Source organism: Python bivittatus, unplaced genomic scaffold (genome assembly GCF_059951505.1).
Source record: "Python bivittatus isolate LINGU-HERP-01145 unplaced genomic scaffold, Pbiv_v1 ctg000690_np1212, whole genome shotgun sequence".
Classification (NCBI taxonomy): domain Eukaryota; kingdom Metazoa; phylum Chordata; class Lepidosauria; order Squamata; family Pythonidae; genus Python; species Python bivittatus.
The window spans coordinates 7,877,570-7,897,294 of NW_028277096.1; the positions used below are offsets into that span (position 1 = coordinate 7,877,570).

At 41.2% G+C, this 19,725-nt stretch overlaps 1 protein-coding gene across 1 annotated transcript; it reads left to right on the forward strand.

Moving 5' to 3' along the window:
* The first annotated feature begins 870 nt into the window (after positions 1 to 870).
* NIPSNAP2 (nipsnap homolog 2) lies at positions 871 to 17,950 on the forward strand. Its single transcript, XM_007429688.4, has 10 exons — positions 871 to 1,086; positions 8,258 to 8,397; positions 8,485 to 8,530; positions 9,316 to 9,410; positions 9,757 to 9,827; positions 11,012 to 11,152; positions 11,675 to 11,706; positions 13,401 to 13,495; positions 14,154 to 14,237; positions 16,414 to 17,950. The coding sequence occupies exons 1-10, from the start codon at positions 992 to 994 to the stop codon at positions 16,476 to 16,478; spliced, it is 864 nt and encodes a 287-aa protein (XP_007429750.1). The 5' UTR covers positions 871 to 991; the 3' UTR covers positions 16,479 to 17,950.
* The last annotated feature ends 1,775 nt before the right edge of the window (positions 17,951 to 19,725 follow it).

The window sequence follows — 19,725 nt, forward strand, 5'->3', positions numbered from 1 at the left end:
AGATATAATAGTATATCTACTATAGTACTGTATTGATATATACATTCACTATGTCTTGAATCAAATTTGACTCCGGTGATGAGTATATGGGCCTTGTACTCATAAAACTGTAAATAAAAACCTACATCTTGTAGGGTTTTTTTTTTTTTTGCCAACAATACAGAATTAGCTGTCCCTATCTATAGCCCTAGAGTTTTCTGGTGGACTTCCTTCTGAGTATTATACTAACAGCAACCAATTCTGCTTTGCTTTTTTGGGATCAGTTTAGGTGTCCCTAGGTGACATGGGCATATACTGCCAAAAAAATTGTAAGTTCATTTTATAAAAATGTCCTAATTTTAAAAAAGGAAATAAAAGTGTACTGGGGAGAAGGGTGGATCTAAAGAGTTGGTCTGGCTTTAAATCAAAATCTTCATCCAGAATTTGGGAGGTGAGCACAATCTGCATGAACACCTAGGGAGATACTTTGTGAATGAAATGCACTATGTGTATGTTCAGCAATATCTTTTGCTTTGGTAACCATCACTATATCTAAAATCCCCACCAAGGCTGTATTCCCTGCCAGATAGTGGGGAGAAGAAAAAAAACCCTTTCTTCTCGTGCTCTTGGGGAGGGTCCCATCTTAATATTCTCCCATTTCCTCAGGATGGGCTGCTTGCTTTTGAACGTGGCTAAGCCTGTGAAAATCTTGCAGGTAGGAAAAAGAGCAGTAGCGAGGTTTATTAGCGGGCTGCTCTCCTAAAATCTTTTTTGGCTACTCCATTTACTCCTCCTTTCAGTCGCGTCATATGTGCGGCTTAACGCAGACCGCGAACCCGCGCGGAGCTCGCGAGCATCCCGCACTGCGCGCGAGGCTGACCGGCCCTCCGCCCCGCATCCCCTTCGCCGAACTGTCCTCGCAATCCCCGAGGCCCTCTAGTGGCTGACGAGGCGCATCGCGCCCCTCACTCTCTCGGCCTGCTCCCCCCCCGCCCCAGCGTAGGTGGTCAAGATGGCGGTCGGGGCGCTGCTGTGGGGGAGCGGGGGCCGCCTCCGCCGTGGCCCCTTCTTAGCACCGGGGGCCAGTTCCCGCCTTTTCTACCTCAGGTGAGCGAAGCTGCAGGGGGAGGAGAGGGAAGAGTGTCTCGCGCGCGTCCCCCCCTCCCGCGGTGGCCGTCATCCTCAAGGTCACGGGCCAGTCAGGTGGTTTCTTAGGGGCTCCCCCTTCCCTTCGCTCAGGGCACTTGCGGGGGAGGGGAGGGCAGAGCTCCAGCCCTGTCCAGAGAATTGCTGTAAATGCACCAATGCCGCGCCCGGTGCCTGAAAGAGCGCCCGGGCTGGATGTATGTAACCCGTTTCAGAGCCCCTGTTATGAACGCCCCACCCCCGCCATTCTCCAGGGTCTGGCTTCTTGCAACACGCGTGCGCACACAACGAGTTTGGATTGTGTTAACCGAGGGGAGGGCGGCGTGTTGGGTAACCCCCGACCGTTTATGGGTCAGAGTAGTACGTGGAATCATGCGGTCACCATGTGAAGCGTTGTGCGAGTCCAACCAGAGAAAGGGGCGTCCCGTTCACACACTGCGCGCGTGACAACTGGTTCCTTCCTTTTCAAAATCCCCCTAATTCAGCCCCAGCAAGAAGGTCTTGAAACCCCCCCCCCTTATATTATGGGTAGGAACCCCCTCAACTTTATTTCAACCTGTTTTTGTTCTTGTTAAATTGTAAGTGACTCTGGAGACCTTTATGAGAGACCTTTATGAGAGCCAAATGATGGGTTCTAGGCATCGGTTAGCAGTAATCATTGGATAATATACTACATTAATATTTCAGTATATCAAATGCTGTGCAAAGTAACCTGCAATAGTACATTTTTCTTCTTCCTGCCTCCACTTGCAATCCATTGGATAATTCTTTCCCAGTATGATTTACTAAGAAGAAGCAAAAGACTGGTGTAAATTGTATTAAGCCATTCCCCCTCCATTTACCTGCCTCTTCCTGTCATCTGTGAAGCCCATTGGCTTCCTCCCTGCACATGAATTGGCTCTTCCCCAATTATTTTATTTAACATATGCCATCATCTGCAACCAAAGCCCCTCTGGATTCTATGTAGGGCAGATAGGCCAGACTTGGCACAAAAGAATTAGTGGACACAAGTTTGATATCAGGAGATATCAAACAGGGACATAGTAAAAGCAGAACATTTTAACTTCCCAGGGTATTTCATCACAGATCTCATTGAGTGGGAGACAGCTGAGCTTACATACATCAAAATGTTTCAGGCTATCTCAGAAGGATTTAGCAAACAGAATAGGGCTTTTAACACATTACAGCTGTTAATAAGGTACCTGTAATCTGACCTCCACGGAACATTCATCTGCAAAATTACCTTGTCTTCCCCTCCCTTGCCTCATCCCAATGTATTTAAATTCCACGTGAATCGAATCACTTTGTAGTGAGCTTCTACCCACGAAAGCTTATACTTTAAATAAAATTGTCAGTTTCAAAAAGTGCTACCAGACTCTGAATTTTATTTAACAGGGAGATCCATTACAAGTTTCACATGACCACGGAGCTTACTGGATGATTTTGGATTAGTCATCATTGCTGTGACCATGTATATGCCTCATATGGTCATTGTGAGGAAAAAGGAGAGGAAAGACCACATGTGTTGCCTTGGGCTCTCAGGGAGAAGGTGGTGTATAAAAGTAATAAATAAAAATCTGTATCAGAACTTTCCCCTGCCCTTTACACCCCATATCCTGATAATTCACAGCCACCCACACCAAGTCTCTTTCAAATGAATGTTTCAACCATCTAATGCCCTTAGGCACTACACAACTTTTCTGTTTCTATGCACCTTTCTAATTATCTAGAACAGTCTGCCCCAGCCTGGTGCTTCCAGATCTGTCATCCCATGCTGGTGGAAATGATGGCAGTTCTAACATATGTGGAAGAAACTAGGTTGGGGAAAAATCAGAGCATAGGTCTCACTCAAAATCTTCCTTACATCATTCATAAGGTGGGGAAACCTTTGGCCCTTCAGATGTTACTGTACTACAACTCTAGCATGGTAAATTGTAAGGCGCCTGGGAGTTGTAATTCAGCAACACTTGGAAGGCTGCAGGTTCACTGCTCTTGGACTGATATTAATTCTTTATTCCTGCAAGGTAACTTAGCATTCTACTATTTTAGTAGGATCTAAAACAATGTAATATCCAGCCATATGCCTCCTGGTTTTTATCTCTTGAAAATTAGAAGAAAACTCTGACAGTCTGTTTGTTAAAAAGATGGATGAGTGATTATGTATGATTATTTCTCTTTATAAAGCTTTGTCAGTAGCCATTGTCAAAAACAAAATAAACAAAAACATATTTCAGGATTCTAAAGGCAACCATGTAGGAACCAATGTCATGTGCACAGGATGGGAATATTAGAAATATCCGGGATTTTTTAGCCTTGAGAGAGAGTTGCTACTAGGGTGTAAAGAAGAACATATACTTCTATGTTCTTTTATTCGCCATGCTTTAAAAACAATAATGGAAACATAATCCACACTGGGATTATCCACAATGCACCCAAGGTACCAACCAAAACAACTGGAGAAGGCCTAAACCATTCCTAATTGGAAACAATGAATCATCAAACCCCAAAGTAAGGTTAATGTGAATAGGTTGCCCACGTATAGTATACAAGACATGCAGTTACACCATTAGGGAATGACAGAGGCTAGTGTTTGGTAACAAAGGCTAGATAAAAAATTTCTGATTGAGCCACTAAATCCAGAGTGTAAAAGAGACTATGAAAAGGTGTTCTGGTATGCATTGTTTATACTTTGTTAAGGAGTATATATGATAAAGATGTACAAGCAATTCAAACGTCCTTGAGATGTTCTAGTTTCCTAGGAAACAGGCTTTTCTCACAAACCAAGCAATGCGGCCCTGGAACCCTTGGTCATGCATATTATATGATTTACCTCTAGCCAATTAAGTCTAACCATTTGTGACATGAATTAGGAAGCAAAAATGATACTTTAATAGTATGAGATAACTATTGATGGCTGTACCGATATTAATGTCCCATGCATAGAACATAGCGAATATATGTTAGAACATGGGTTAGAGCCACTATTAAGACCTGCCTTGTGGCAGTAAGGGTGGTGAAGCATCAGTATTTCTCTGCCCTTATTGCGTCTGTGGATAGCTGTCCCACGGCCCTGTTTTGGTGACAGGTGCCCTCTTGGGTAAAGGGGGCTCGGAGAATCCCTTGCAGGGGTGTGCAGAAGAATTCACTCGCAGTTGTTGCAGGTCCAGGGGACATGCCTGGGGAGGAGCCTTGCCTGGTTATCTGGGAACAGTTTGAACCTGTTCGGCCTGAGGAAATGGAGAGGGTCCTTCGGCTTGTGCGTTCAGCTACCTGCTCTTTAGATCCATGCCCCTCCTGACTTATTAAAGCAGCCCAGGGGGTGTCGTGTGAGCGGGTTCTAGTGGTGGTGAATTCTTCTTTGAGTGAGGGGGTTGTTCCTTTGCCTCTTAAGGAGAACTTGATTCGCCCCCTTTTCAAGAAGCCATCTCTGGACCCCACTATACTGGACAATTTTTGTCCAGTATCTAACCTCCCCTTTTTGGTGGTTGAGAAGATGGTTGTACAACAGCTTCAGAGGACCTTGGATGAAGTGGATTATCTGGATCTCTTTCAGTCATGATTCAGACCCATAAATGGGACAGAAACTGCATTGGTCACGCTTTTGGGTGATCTCTGGTGAGGGTGGGATGGGGGTTGTTCATCTAGCCTTGCTCTACTTGACCTCTGCAGCTTTCAATACCATTGACCGTGATATTCTTCTGGATCGGCTCAGAGGATTGGGAGTGGGCAGCACTGTGTTATGCTGGTTTGCCTCCTTTCTCTGGGGTCTTCCAGTCGGTGGTGATTGTGAGGGGAGACATCCCGCCCTCAGCCCCTACTGTGTGGCATGCCGTAGGATCTGGTGCTCTCTCCACTCCTCCTGAACATTTACATGGGACCACTGGGTGAGCTCATTTGTCGCCATGAGGCAAGGTATACATCCAGTGCCATGGGCGTCTTATCCCAGTACCTGGAGGCTGTGAGGGCCTGGATGGGGAACTGGCTTCAGCCGAACCTTGGCGAGGCTGAGTGGCTCTGGGTTTTGGGGCCTGCCATTTCTAGGACTGTGCCATCTTTGGTGTTGGATGGGGTTGCATTGCCCCACGCAGACCCGGTGCACAACTTGGGGGGACTCAGGACTCCTGCTCAAAGAGCAGGTGGCAGTTGTGGCTAGGAGGGCGTTTGCACAGCTCCACATTGTGCGACAGTGGTGCCCATTCTTAGATCGGGGGGATGCTGCTCACAGTCACTCATACCCTAGTCACTTCCCAATTGGACAACTGTAATGCCCTTTACATGGGATTGATACACACACACATACGCACACACATATATACATATATACATACACACGAAAGAAGATAAAAACTAATAGAAACTAATATAGAGTAAGAAAAAAAAAGAAATCACAGAAAGAGCTAAAAGTGCAAAAGCAAAGAAAGAAAAAAGATACGAAGAAGTAGCTTCCAATCTCCTTCACAGCAGTTATAAGTACAATTATAAATTTACCGCTTGCTGTATGGTCACAGCGTAGCTCTCTTTTTTCTAATCATCAGAACTATGGGGCTGTCCTTGTAGAGTATCTGGAAGCTTCTGCAGGTGCAAAATTCAGCTGCGCAGGCAGTTACGTGTGCCTCCAGCACAGCACGTGTTACACCTCTGCTCCGCGAGCTGCACTGGTTGCCAGTCTGCTTCCAGGTCCAATTCAGGGTGCTGGTTTTGACCTTCAAAGCCCTTCATGGCATGGGCTTTGGGGCTGGGTTATTTCGGGGACCGCCTCTCCTTGATTATATCTGCCTGACCCCTCAGATTTGGCAGAAGAGGCATGCTTCAGGTCCTGTCTGCTAGGGAACTATACTTGGTGGGTCTCAGGAGGTGGGTCTTCTCTGCCAGGGCACCCACTTTATGAAACATCCTGCTCCCCACCCCCAAAGTGAGGCTGGCTTGGTTATGCCTCAGGCCTGGGGGCCCCAGGAAACTGGCAAGGTACTGAGGTGGCTCCATTGTTGTCAACATCTGCTGCCCTCACTTAGCCTTTGTGATTTTTAATTTTTTTTCTGAATAATAATTGTTTTTTATATGTTAACTGTTTTATAGTTTTATTGTATACCACCCAGAGTCACTTTTTTATGAGATGGGTGGCTATATAAATTTGATGAATAAATAAATAAATAAAAATAAAATATTGTGTATTACAGTGCTACTACATTTATTTGATTAAATTGAGTACAGTATGTCTGTTTCCAACTAAAACATTTCAGTCACCAAATGACATACTTAAAGAATAATACCTTCCACAAGACTTGTGGAAGATAAGGATTTGTGCACTCCAAGTTACAAAGTGTGGAAAATGAGAGAGAATACTTTTTTCAAGATAACCAGGATTTTCACTTGGAAGTTTATAGAGGTAGTTCTATGCTTAATCTTCACTTTTTTTAAACCTTGTTGTACCATCTTATTGAAACAGATGGTGTTGTGTTCTGTAAATTTGGACTGTGGGATATAACTAGGTATTGTGAGTTGGGCTACAAGCTTTAACCACCTTTGCACAATTAACCCCCCTGTTATTCATCAGGGAAGCAGAAAGATTCTTGAATAGCAGATTTTCTGATTCAGTATTTGCTGCACCAAATTTCTTAAAAAGGAAGCATAAAGTTTTATTTCTTCTGACTTGTTTTGGGAAGTCCCAGTTCCTCCACAGTGGAAATCATTATTTCAGTGTCACTTGTGCAGAATTATTTCTAGGGATATGTTGCCTGATGGCAGATGTAGTTGTTATTCTTAGGCTATGCTTGCACAATAAATGTAATTTGATTAATTCGTTAACTGTTTTCTGGGTTTTTATGACATCATCCACTAACAAATGGACTGCATTCAGACACGCAAGATGCTGAATCATAAAAAAATTATCAAGGTAAAAGTTAACCAAGCTTAAGATGTTATATGAATAAAACTGTTAGGTCTTTGCTGGCCTGGTTAAAAGTGTTGTACAACATTCACCTTTAATGTTGCCTTAAATCCTCAACCTTACCATATATCTTCCCTGCTGAGATGAGGAAATTATAGCCCTCCAAACATTACTGAACTACAGTTCCCAGTAGCTTCAATCACCATGGCAAACTGGGAGGATACTGGGATTTGTAGGAAAGCAACATCTGGATGGCCACAGGTTCACCACTTTTGGACTAAATGAATACTTAGATTTCAGTATAATTAAATATCCCTGCTATTTCAGTAGAGCCTAAAACAGCATGGTCTTGTATATCCAGCCTTATGTCTCTTTGTCCTGTTGTTAGACATGTAGATAAAAGGGTCATGCAGCCTTTCAGATCCAGTCTCCGGAACACCTTCAGAGTACACAGGAGCATAAATATAGTACCTGTGTGCAACACCTTAAATCAGCCACGCTTTTTCCTGAGAACTGCACAGCTGCCTACCATGCCTACCGGGAAAAGATGCTGCTGTTTTAAGATGTTGCACACAAATGGTATGCTTATGTTTGAAAGCATTTTTTGGAGATCACAGAACCTTAGTAGATATTTGATAAACTAAAATGGTTAGCTTTTAAAGTTTTTTCTCTTCTAATCCTGAATAAAATAAATGAACTTACAAAATATTTTTCATCATTTATGTTAGTAATTAGTTCTGATTATGATTATATGCCATCAGGTCATTTTTGACTCCCTGCAACCACATAGATTCTCTCCATGATGGTCTATCCCTAACCTGGTCTTGATTAAAATATTTAAGCCACGTCTCATATCCACATACATAACTGCAGAAAGCAAACCATGTATATATGGTTGAAGTTTTGTTTCCACATGTTGCTATTTTTATTCCTAAAATCCTTGAAAAAAATTCTCTGACAGCATGCTAGTTACAGAAGATTTCTCTAAAATGGTGCTTTCTTTTTATCAAAAAAGAATATTGACAAAAGATATTTAAAAACAGAAGAATATAGTGGCAAACATTTAAAAAAAAAACTTTGTATCTCTTTTATATATATGCGTGTGCATAACTATAAGCCTACCCCAATTTTAAACACCCATATACATTATTTTACCTAAAAATACATTTGTAGAGATGAATGTAATCTGTTAGGAATTCATTATTGATATAATTTAGATTTTTCTTCTTTGACCATTTCCTGTAGGGGCCTTGCCTTATCACATAACCAATCTGGAGAAGAGAGTTGGTTGAAATCACTGTTTGTCCGAAAGGTTGATCCCAGGAAAGATGCTCACTCCAATCTCTTAGCCAAAAAGGAGACTAGCAGTCTTTATAAATTGCAATGTGAGCAACTATTTCTATATTTAATATTTCTCTATTAGAGTTTGTGTCTTTCTCTCAACATTTTAACATTGATGTTCAATGTTTCAGTTCACAATGTCAAACCGGAATGTCTAGAGTCCTACAACCAACTTTGGTAAGTCCAGATATCCGACTGGATGCTTTCAAGTCCAGATATCACACTAAATGCTTTGCAGATTCTAAATCTTACGCATACTTACTTAGGAGTTAATTTTATGAACTCAGTAAGACTTCTGAGTAAACATACATAGGGTTGGGCAAATAGTTCATCTTATACTCACTTGAAAGGAGCAAGAATAAGTTATCTTAGACTGAAAAATGGATAGCATTTGAACTCCTTATTGAAACAGTTCCCTGAAAAAAAAACTAACAAGCAGAGCTAGAAGAACCTTTTCCCCATATGCATTTTTGTGCATGCAGAGCTATTTTTGCATACTATAAGATGAGCTGTGAAACATGCAGTCCACTATGTTCAGGGTTCTACCACCTCATTCTGCTGAATATGAAAAAGAGGCCATAATTATGCTATTAAATACTGAGAAATATCCACCGATTAACTATGCAGAAATGCTCTTGTAAGTGCTCCTCTTAAAAGCAATAACAGTGCAGATTTTCCTTTGTCAGGGCACATCTAGAGTGCCAACGTCTGGTGATTTTAAAGTATCTAGATTCTCACAAAGATCCTTAGCCATTAATGTTTTGTGAACATGCTGTGGAGAGATCTCGTAGAGGTCTTCCACCACATAATGAAAATGCAATTTCCAGGAGTCCAAGGGGAGATTCCATCAAATACTGATAGAAGGTAAAAGCACTTGGTGACAATCAACAGTCACCAGTAAATGCATTAGGAGAAAGTGAAGTCCATAACATATGCATTCCTTTTGTTTTTGTTTTTATTAGTCAAAGTGTTCTGCCAAAGATCCATGAAGGGAAGGAGTATCCATGTACAATGGTGGGGACATGGAACACGTGGTACGGAGAGCAAGATCAGGCTGGTAGGAGACAAGACGTAGAGCAGAGTGCGAAATTATGCCAATGATGCGTGTTTGCAGCAGATGTTTTGTTCCAGTCTGGATGTGAAGTTGCAAAGGGTGGGCAAGAACTGGGCACGGAAAAGCAACCAGCATCCCACCACAGTACAAAGTATGTTAACAGGGGGCTGGTTACAGGGAGCTGATTAGACTCAAGATCTGCAAGGTCTAAGAAAGAGCAAACACTGACCCAATAAAATTCAAATGCTGTATGGAATACTTATATCTGATGCAGCAGGGTGCCAGCGGGAACCACCCTATGTATCTCCTACAAGAGAAGAGAACTTAAATATGTGTCTTTTGATTTCAGTCCATCTCTGGCGATATGAGGGCGGCTATCCAGCCCTTACAGAAGTCATGAGTAAACTTCGAGATGATAAGGTAAGATCAGGTGATCTCTATCAATACATTCTGATGTTTCTGGTAAGGTCTGATCTGGGGTTTCCCTTCCTCTCATGAAGAGAAGGTATCTTGCTCCTTGTCCCCCTCCCCCCCCCCCCGCAAAAGCAAACACTGTAAGAGGGGAAAAAAGGAAAATCCTGCTTATGATTAGTGGTGTATGAAGTCAGTGGTCACATGGAAGAGACCTTGGACCCTGGAAGTGGTCCTTGAAAGAGAGTCCCTTGATCTGATGCAGTATAGTTCTCAGGATGCTTTGTCAAGAAAGCTCAGCTCCTCTTATCTACTATATCTATCTGCAAATTTATCTATCTACTGTAAAATTTATCAGACAGAGGCCAGCTTCTGACATGTTCCTGTAAAGCTGACTGTCTCTACCAAGAATTCATGTCTCTGGGACACTGCTATAATATTGTTAGTGAAAGATGGTATTGTGGAAAAGTTTTCTGCAGCTTCATCACCAGTTTCATGCACTTCTTCATTCATAGTGGCCCAATTTTGTTTGAAGAGCTGTACCTCATTGTCCAGCCTCCACCCCAAAATTGAGAGATCTGACCCCTTATTTCTGATAACACCTCAGTCTTTTTATACTATTTAAGAAAAAGATGGGTGGTTTTATGTTAATATATCACAATTTTAGAACTAAATGCAATTTTCTATCTCACTGCTTCTTCTTAAATTAATATGTTTTAATCCCGCCTTCCTCAACCTGGTGCTCTCTACATGTTTTGGCCTTCAGTTCCTGGAATCACTGTTGGATATGCTAGCTAGAGATTCTAAGAGTTGAAGGCAAACACATTTAAATGATACCAGGTAGGGGAAGGCTATTTTAATAACTATAGCATTTTTCATTATATATGTGATCTCTTCCTCTCACTCTCACACCCCTTTTTCTCTTTCTCCTTTAAAATAGATTATGTATTCTTGAATAGCTCAGTACCGCAAATCCTACATAAAGTAAGATTTATGCAAATAGTGTTTACATTATCACTGATGAGTTTTAGAGTTGGGTACCCATTAGGAATCACTCATATTTGGTACCTTTCCATTATTGAGTTATGAATAAAGAGAATCTGGATAAATTCTTTTTCAATAAGTACAATAAGTGTAATATCTTTCCACAATAACCTTAAGGAACATAGTGAATTTTATTTATTTTATTTTAGGAATTTACAGAGTTTCGCAAAGCAAGAGGAAACATGCTGCTGTCCCGCAAGAATCAGTTGCTGTTGGAGTTCAGTTTTTGGAATGAACCTGTTCCCAGGCCAGGGCCCAATATCTATGAATTAAGGTCTTATCAATTACGTGTGAGTGGGCTTTCTTCCACATGTAGAGAATTTGCAGGGCATTTTTAAAAATAAAGAAGAAACATACTTGTTTTCAGCACAACCTCAGAGCCTAGGCTGTATCTTACTGAATTAACAGTAGTTAATTAATTACTCAGAAATCATGTCTTAAAACAAGATTGTATACCTGTGGAAGCTTATTCAGATAATACAACTGGTAGACAAAATGGCAGATTGGTTCTTGACAGAAATGCCTAACTAGAGTGCCAATACTACCTATTTTTACTAGTTTTCTCCTGAAAGTTCTGTCGTTTGACAATACTCAGTGTCATATTTTTCACTGAAATAAGCACTTCAGCATAACCGCTCTTGTTAGTGAAAACTGAAACAGTGTTAAGTCATCATCCCATCATTCTTGTGTTGTTTTTGAAAAGAATCTAAAACTGGTTTCTAGAAACAGGTAGCAGTCCATATTAATTCTCAGTTTGTGGGTGATAAAAAGAAGTCTTTTTAGATCTAATGACGTATATTGTTTTCTTTCAGCCTGGAACAATGATTGAATGGGGCAACTACTGGTAAGAACCATAATGTGTTGGGAATGACATTTTAGGCTGACTTCCCTGCCGTATAAGTTTATATGCTGCTTCCAGCACTTAAGCAAGGGCTGGAAGGAAATTATTGAAAACAAAAATAATTGTGCAAGTACTAACTAGGTGTCATCCAATTCAACATTCTATTTCCCCAATATCTGTTGAGAAGATTATGAATATGATTATCCCATTCAACCTTAGCACCTTTCATTGTTGTGAATAGCTCAGGGAAGAGCTATTGGAAGCCTTCATATATTTCTAAGCACAGCTTAGGGCAGCGACCTCCTGCCCTTTCATTCATCCTTACCTGATTCTCTGTTAACCAGAAGGGCAAACACCTCTATGGTAAACAAACCCGTTACTGGGAAAAATAAAGGTGCACATTAAAAAATGAAAACGATAGGAGAAGAATTTTCCAGCTTTTTAAGAATAAAACGTGTGCATGAGCAGAGTTGGTATAAATACTGACAAGTATAAGTTATACCTATAATGCAATTTATGTCTTCTGTTTTTAGATGTGCAGAATTTTACGACTAGGTTGAGCCTCAGACTCTCACCTGCAAAATGAGAAGAGTAGGAGATTGCTTTGTTGAACTGATTGTAAATATAAATAAAATAAGTCATGTAGCATTTGCCACATCAAGCTAAGGATTATTTTGGATAACATCCTCTTAAGTAATGCTGGCCACAAACATTTTTTAATCCAAAGGACAAAGTAAGAACTTGTTCTAGACACATTCATATCCTTATCCTAATGCAACTGTTTTTTTTCCAGTTCAGGACTACATTAAGATGGAAAGTTAGGAAAATGTCACTTCTACCTGACTGGTGACTGGTCCCTTGCTTTAGGGCAGGCTAACTAGCCCCAGACTCAAAACTATCTGAGAAAAACATATGTAATAGAGGATATGCTTTGTATGAAGCAGCTGCTGGTATCCTGAGAATAACCTTGGCTTCCAGCAGCCTTGAGTAGCTGTGGCTAGTCAGCATAAACAGTACTGCTTGAAACTGTCTAACTCAGTGTTTTTCACTCTTGACAATGTTAAGATGTGTGGACCAACTCCCAGAATTCCCCAGCCAGCATGACTGGCTGGGGAATTCTGGGAGTTGACGTCCACACATCTTAACATTATCAAGGGTGAAAAATACTGGTCTAACTTAATATAAGGCAGTTTGATATTAAGTAACAAGATTGAGGATAGTTATTGAATGACAAATACCATCCTGGGCCTTGGTGTCTGCAAAGCCTGATTTCAAACCTTGGGCATTCTGAAGTGGTCCTGGACAAATTGTTCAGTGCTGGTTCTTCTTCTACAAATCAAGGAAACTACCCTGCCAGATTTGTTTTAATAAAACATATTAATAAGCCGTCCAGAGTTTGGTTTAAGATGGGCAACTATACAAATGTTTTAGATAAATAAATAATTATTGTAAAATCATTAATGGATTCAAAGCACTCTTTAAATTCTAAGTAACCTACATAAGCTGAATTATGTTTTAATGCTGTAATCTAAAAATTGTTGGCTTCTAGTCTTCCAAATTATTTCCATTGCTCTGAATATTATTTATAGCAACATGTGTCTCTGCAATCTGTTGTTTATTGCTGTGTTTGAAATATGAGGCAGCATTTATGTCAACTCCAACATCCAGTTTGTAAACATCCATCTCCTAACTTTCAGGGCCCGGGCCATTCGTATACGGCAGGATGATAAAGAAGCTGTTGGTGGATTTTTCTCACAGATTGGACAGTTGTACATGGTCCATCATCTTTGGGGTAGGACTGGGCTTCTAGGCCATGAATGAGTCATTCCTGTTGGCTTGGGGGCCACGTCAGGGCCCACAATGTGAACAGGATCTAATTTGGAGGAGGTTTTGGAGATTAAAAGGGGTGAAGCAGGAGTTTGAAGCCCCTGCAAAATTTAAGGCACACATTTTTCCCATTAACCCCACGCCTGCCAAATCACCAAAAATACAACAAAAGGACTGAAAGCTTTGGTCCTGCTGTGGTGCACTGGAGGCTGCAAAACAGATTTTGGCAGGCTGAACATTTTGCACTCCTGCCTTAGACATACACTTCATTACCTCTTCTAGTTCAGTCCTAACATAAGAGCAAATTCAACTATTACTTGCATCCTTTTAACATTCCTCTGGAAAATTTGGATTTTGTTCATGTTAAAATATTCAGTTTTCTTGTCCCATATTCTGGGTCATTTCCTGGCCTCCACAGCACCACCTCTACTTGCCACACTACTTGAAAGAATGAAAAATAAAATAAAATGTATCAGTATCAGCAGGACACTTGTCAAGTGGTACATTGACACTTGTAGGTGCCGCACTGTCGAGCCTTGAATGGCATTTTGCTGTATTTTAAACATGTTGATAGCTATCACATCACTGAGAGCTCCAAATCTTTTTTCTACCAATGCTTCCAGCTTACAGAGACTTGCAGGCGAGAGAAGACATAAGAAATGCCGCCTGGCACAAGCATGGATGGGATGAGCTTGTGTACTACACAGGTAACAGTTTAATACTCACAGCTCCTGCTTGAATATAGCAGGTGGAAGCTGTGGCCAGAGAGGCCTATGCTCAGCTTTGGCGGGTACTCCAGTCTGCAGCCTTACCTGGTGTAGAGGAGCTGGCTACAAATAACTCATGTTCTCATTAGCACTTGGATTACTGCAGTAAGTTTTATATGAGGCTGTCCTTAAAGACTACTCAGAAACTGCATATGGTCCAAAATGTAGCGGCCCACATACTTACTGGCTCCTGGAGATGGGAGCACATTGTACCAATTTTGTGGACCCTGAACTGGTTGCTGCTTGGTTTCCAGGTACAATTTGAGGTGTTGGCTTTGACCTGTAAAGCCTTTTATGACACAGCATATGGGTACCTGCAGGGCTGCATATTCCAACCAGTGAGAGTTCAGTCTGTTAGAACATCCAGGGAAAAGCTGCTCATAGTCCCACATTTCTGAGAGATTTGGGAGAGGAGGCTAAAGCTAGAAGGGACTGCTTTTCTTTGGCAGCGTCAGCACTTTGGAACAGCCTCCTGGCAGAAATAATTCTGTGCTCAGAACTGTTTCTGAGGGCATTTTCTGAAGCTGATATAGGACACCATCTTTGTATTTCTTTTTTTCCCCTGTTCTTATCAGTTCTTATCTCTTGCTTATATAGTTCTGGATGGCCCCTCTTGGGATTTTAACGCTGTAACTTGTTTTATATTTTGTTTAAGCCTCTGAGAGGCATTAGTCATTTTGTAGTGAGATAGGCAGTGACAAATTTGAAATATAAATAAATAAAATAAGCTAGATTGCGTTGGGATAGAAATTTGGTGAATGAATAAAAGAGGAAATAAATACTTGCATAAGATGTTGTGGCCCTGAAACCTTGTAGTTTTCTCTCCTAGTTGTTCCCTCTCTGGATACAAATTCTCTTCTCCAAGTACTAGTAATCCCCAGGATGAGGCTGACAGATGGCTAACTGGGAGGTCTGATTTCAGGGCAGTTTTTGTGGTGTAACTGGAGACAGGATTAGCAAGCATTTTGGACCATACGTCTATACTTCTTTAAATGTGATGAGGATTAAAGATAAAGTTTTCTACTGGAGGTTCTGGGATCAGCAGAGTTAGGGTTTTTTGGGGGACAGTATCATAGCAATGATGCTCATCGTGTGTGGAGCTGGTTATGCTGCTGGGGTTGAGGGTATGGGGTCTGAAGCTGCCAAGGCTGAAGGCAGGGAGCTGGAGACCAGGCAAGATGATCAAGGTGCAGTTTCTCTCCATTTCCAAGACCAAGAAATGAGTGACGTGAAATCTGGACAGGAGAAAGACATGTAAGATTAAAACACTCAGGCTGTTACATGTAGAAAACGAGCTTGCTAGATTCTGCAGTCACGGATCTGCATTATTAGGGCTACAGTGTAAACAGAGCACCGATCTGAGCCTTGTCCTTGACTCTTCCGCTTCCAACTCCTGAGTACCAGCTGAGTTTCTAGAGAGTTACTGCTGTGTCCTGGCGCTGCTCTGATAAAGGAGGCCCTTCCCTTGAGCACAGGATTTCTGAGTATTCTGCCTCCCTTTTCCTTTTTCTTTTCTTGTTGCCACTTTTTGTTTCTCTGTTCTCAGGCTTATCCCACTCTAGTCTGTGTCTCACGGGTTGCTCATCTCCCTCATCAGGAGCAGCATAGTCTCTTTTTTCTAAACTCTCAGAAGAGTTTCGAAATGCTACAGAATGAAGCTGCCATCCCATGTCGCGTCTTGATTTCCCCCACAGTGCATCTTTGTCCATGTAAAGCGACCTAGAGCAGAGGCATCTGACGAGAGGTCAAAAAAGTCAAGATGGTGGCCATGGCTGCAGGAGTGAAGCCCTGCCCTTTTTGTGAGTGTATCACACACCTGTATAAAGGGGCGGGGCTTCAATTGCACAGATGTAACTGCCATCTTGGATTTTTTTTTACCTACCCCTTGCAGATGCTACTGACCTGGTTTTCTGTATAACTGAAGGTGTTAGGCATGACTACAGCTTTTTCTTTAACACCTCCAACCACTTCTGAATATATGTTTAAAGTTGTGATGGCTACTTTGACTGGCCCTTTGGGCTGCAGAAATGTGCCTTGTATTTACTTTAGCTACAGCAGCCGTTCATTTTTCATGTGTCATAAGTATCACCTTATTTGTTGTTGTTTTTATTTACAGTACCACTTATTCAGGAAATGGAATCCAGAATTATGATACCCTTGAAGATTTCTCCACTTCAATAAAGCCACTGGTCAGCTGGTGCCTATGCATAGATTTAAAGTGACATTTTTTTGTTTTTTAGTTAATTTTTATGGCATGTGTTTGGCAGTGGAAACCTTGACTTCCAAAGTATTATATACCGAGGCTGGTAAATACGAACTCTTTTTTTCAGATCCTGCAGGAGCACTTAAAATTTTATTTGGAAGATTTGCAGGGTGATCATTTAAGTCTTAGCATTCAGCCCTATAACTACTTATGCACCAGGTATTTGGATAGCCAGCAGGCAGTGATGGAAACACACGCTTCAGTGATAGTTGCATGAGCTTTGAGCATTTGAACATCTGTATTTAATTACAGGGAGACTCATTACATGAACTTTTTTTCACTGTCATAACTGCTTATTAAGCCTGTTGGGCCTTCTGGTACAAATCATTGCTGGCAAAAGCCTTCCTCCTTTCCGATGCCTCTCCAGATTTGGGTAGAGGACAAATGGCATACAGTAGTTGCTTCCTTCTTTCTAGGAAAGTTTTACTGCCACCTCAAGGATGTATATGACCAGTTGCTCCTAAGAGCACAGTTGTTCCCTGTACTGGAAAATGGTGACCACAGTGTTTCTAAAAGTCACCAATATTCACTGTTAGACACTGGGAATGTTGATGTGAAGTTAGAACACAGAAATCGTTTGGTCTGCAAGTACCTGTCATCTGTCAGCCTTTACTCATAAGTAAGTCCTATTGTGTTTAGTAAGTCCAATTTTCAAAAAAAGTGGAGCTCTCATCAGTAGGGGAGACGTGATGATTAAGTCTTCCTCCATTTCTCATTTTTCTTCAACACCTTCCCTCTCATATTTCTTTGTTTGGGGACTATAAGCTTAATTGCAGAGTAAAGGTACTCCTCCCCTTTCTTCTCATCTGTAAATCACCCCGTCCTGATTGCTCCATATAGGTGAAGAGTCAATGGCAAGAAGTTCCCCAGAATGTATTGTGGATGGCTGTGCAATTAGATGAGGTTCAAGCCATATGTCTTTAGCTTTGGGGATGAAGTTCAATGTGACATACCTAGAGAACTCCCTTGTCTACAGCATTAGAATCAGCTAAAGAAGGATCAGTGTCATAAACATTTGGAAACACTTCTAGACCTATGCAGTAAAGTAGGATGTGGAAGGATTTTTTAAAAAAATGATAACATTTATTATTTCAACCATTTCGGGGGGGGAGGGATTGTAGAAGGCAATTCTGAAAAGGTAATAAAAAAATTGCCTATTAAATTACTTAAAGACAAATTAATGTTTCTTCCATGTCTAATTTTCTGTTTTTGATTTTCTTTTAGAATAGATGGATTTTTTTATATGTGTGTATAATGTTGTAGATACATTGAAGTGATTATCTTGTTAATGAATCAGTGCAATTCACTGTTATCTATCATCTAGGAAGTATCCAACATTTCAGTGAGTTTTCTGGCAAAACATGTCAATAAAATCCTATTGATTTTCACATATCATGGGCATTGGGCTTTACTGATAATAATTTATTAGATATTATTGTTCCTTTTTGCTTGGAGACAGAATATAAAGTCTCATTGAATTCACTGAATTGAATTTACTTACATAAGGTATTTTAACCTGACTTTAGTTGGAATGACAGAATAGTACATGAAGAGACAACCCACTCCATAATAGCTGAATAGAATTAATTGTGCCTTAATCAGGAGTCAAGGACAGCATTCTAGAGTTGGTGTGACATCACCTTGAAGGACCCTTGACTGAAGATCAGGTTGATATAGGAAGAGGTGCTTTCTCTCTGGAGAATTGTTGTCGTTCTGAGGAGTGCTGAAGAAGAAGCTGCACAACCACCCCTTTCAGAGCACACCCCTCCCTAACTCCCTCCTTAATCCACAATAAATACTTCTTGGGACCGTCCAGGCATTCTCTCTTTGGCTTGCTGTTAAAGCCTGGCATGGGCGAGAGTCAAGAATGCAGATGTTTGGCCGAGCCCATCCAGTGACAACGTGCATATCCTCAGCCACAGTGCGTGAAATAAGTCCTGTGAAGCCAGACTAGGTAGTACTTTGGACATTTTCATAGAAGGGTGTCAACGATGTCCAATTCAGGGGAAATAGGAGCGATACATATTATCTATATTTTACAACTATATTAGAGTATAAAGAAGAGGTTAAACCATAAAATTACAACAGATACAAATAATGACATAACATTTTTTTAAATCGTACAATTACAGTATATTAAAAGATTAAAGCCAGGGTAACAAGAATGGCTACTTCATCAGCCAAAAATGCAAAGGATCTGCAAACTTTAGTAATAAAAGTCAAGGAACACAGTGAAAAAATGGGACCAAATTTGAATATGAAAACCAAACTACGACAGGTACAACAACCAACCTTAGAACTGATAATGAAGATACTGAAGTGATGGATAGCGTCTGCCTTTAGGGGCAGCCATCAACAGTAAAGGAACAAGCAGTCAAGAAATACACCACAGACTAGCACTTGGTAGATTAGCCATGAAGGTCTTGGAAAAGAGATTCAGATGCCATGATGCGTTCCTACAAAGAACAGCATAGTGCAGGCAATGGACACTGTGACCATCCTAATAGAGGATTATGGTTATAGCAAAAGATAGATAATACGTATCGCTCCTACTTCAAGAAAACAAATGAAATACTGAACAACCCAGAGTTCTCACTCAAGGCACAGATCAAGTAGGTCAAATGATCTTACTTCAGACACATTAGGCAAAGACCTAGTTCTCTGATGAAGGCTCTGATGCTGGGAAAGATGGAAGGAAAGAGAGGAAGAGGACAACCGGCAGCAGAGGATCTCTCTCTCTCTCTCATCTATATCTTTAAAGGTCTCCCACCTTCCCCATCAAAGTCTAATTTCCACAACCATTTGCCACTGATTTCCCAGGAAGATTGTGGAAATAAACTCTCATAAATGTGAGGAGATTCTATTTCAAGTAGTTCAGACACTGAAAGGGTTAAAGAAAAGTTAGTAATGGGCAGAGGCAATGAAACCCAGGAAGGAAAATCAAATCCCAAGAACCAACCAGGAATCTGGGTTTCTCCCCTTACATCAGTTTCCGTAAAAGGAGTATTTTGTCTTGTACTTTGAGGATTTGTGTTTTCTCCTCTGAAGCTAGTTGAAACAAGGGTTCCTGCCTGCTCCCCACCTCACCCGGAGGAACCTGACTCTCCAAATTCACTACAGGTAGTTCCCAGTTTAAGAATGAGTTCCATTCCCAAGGTCTGTCCT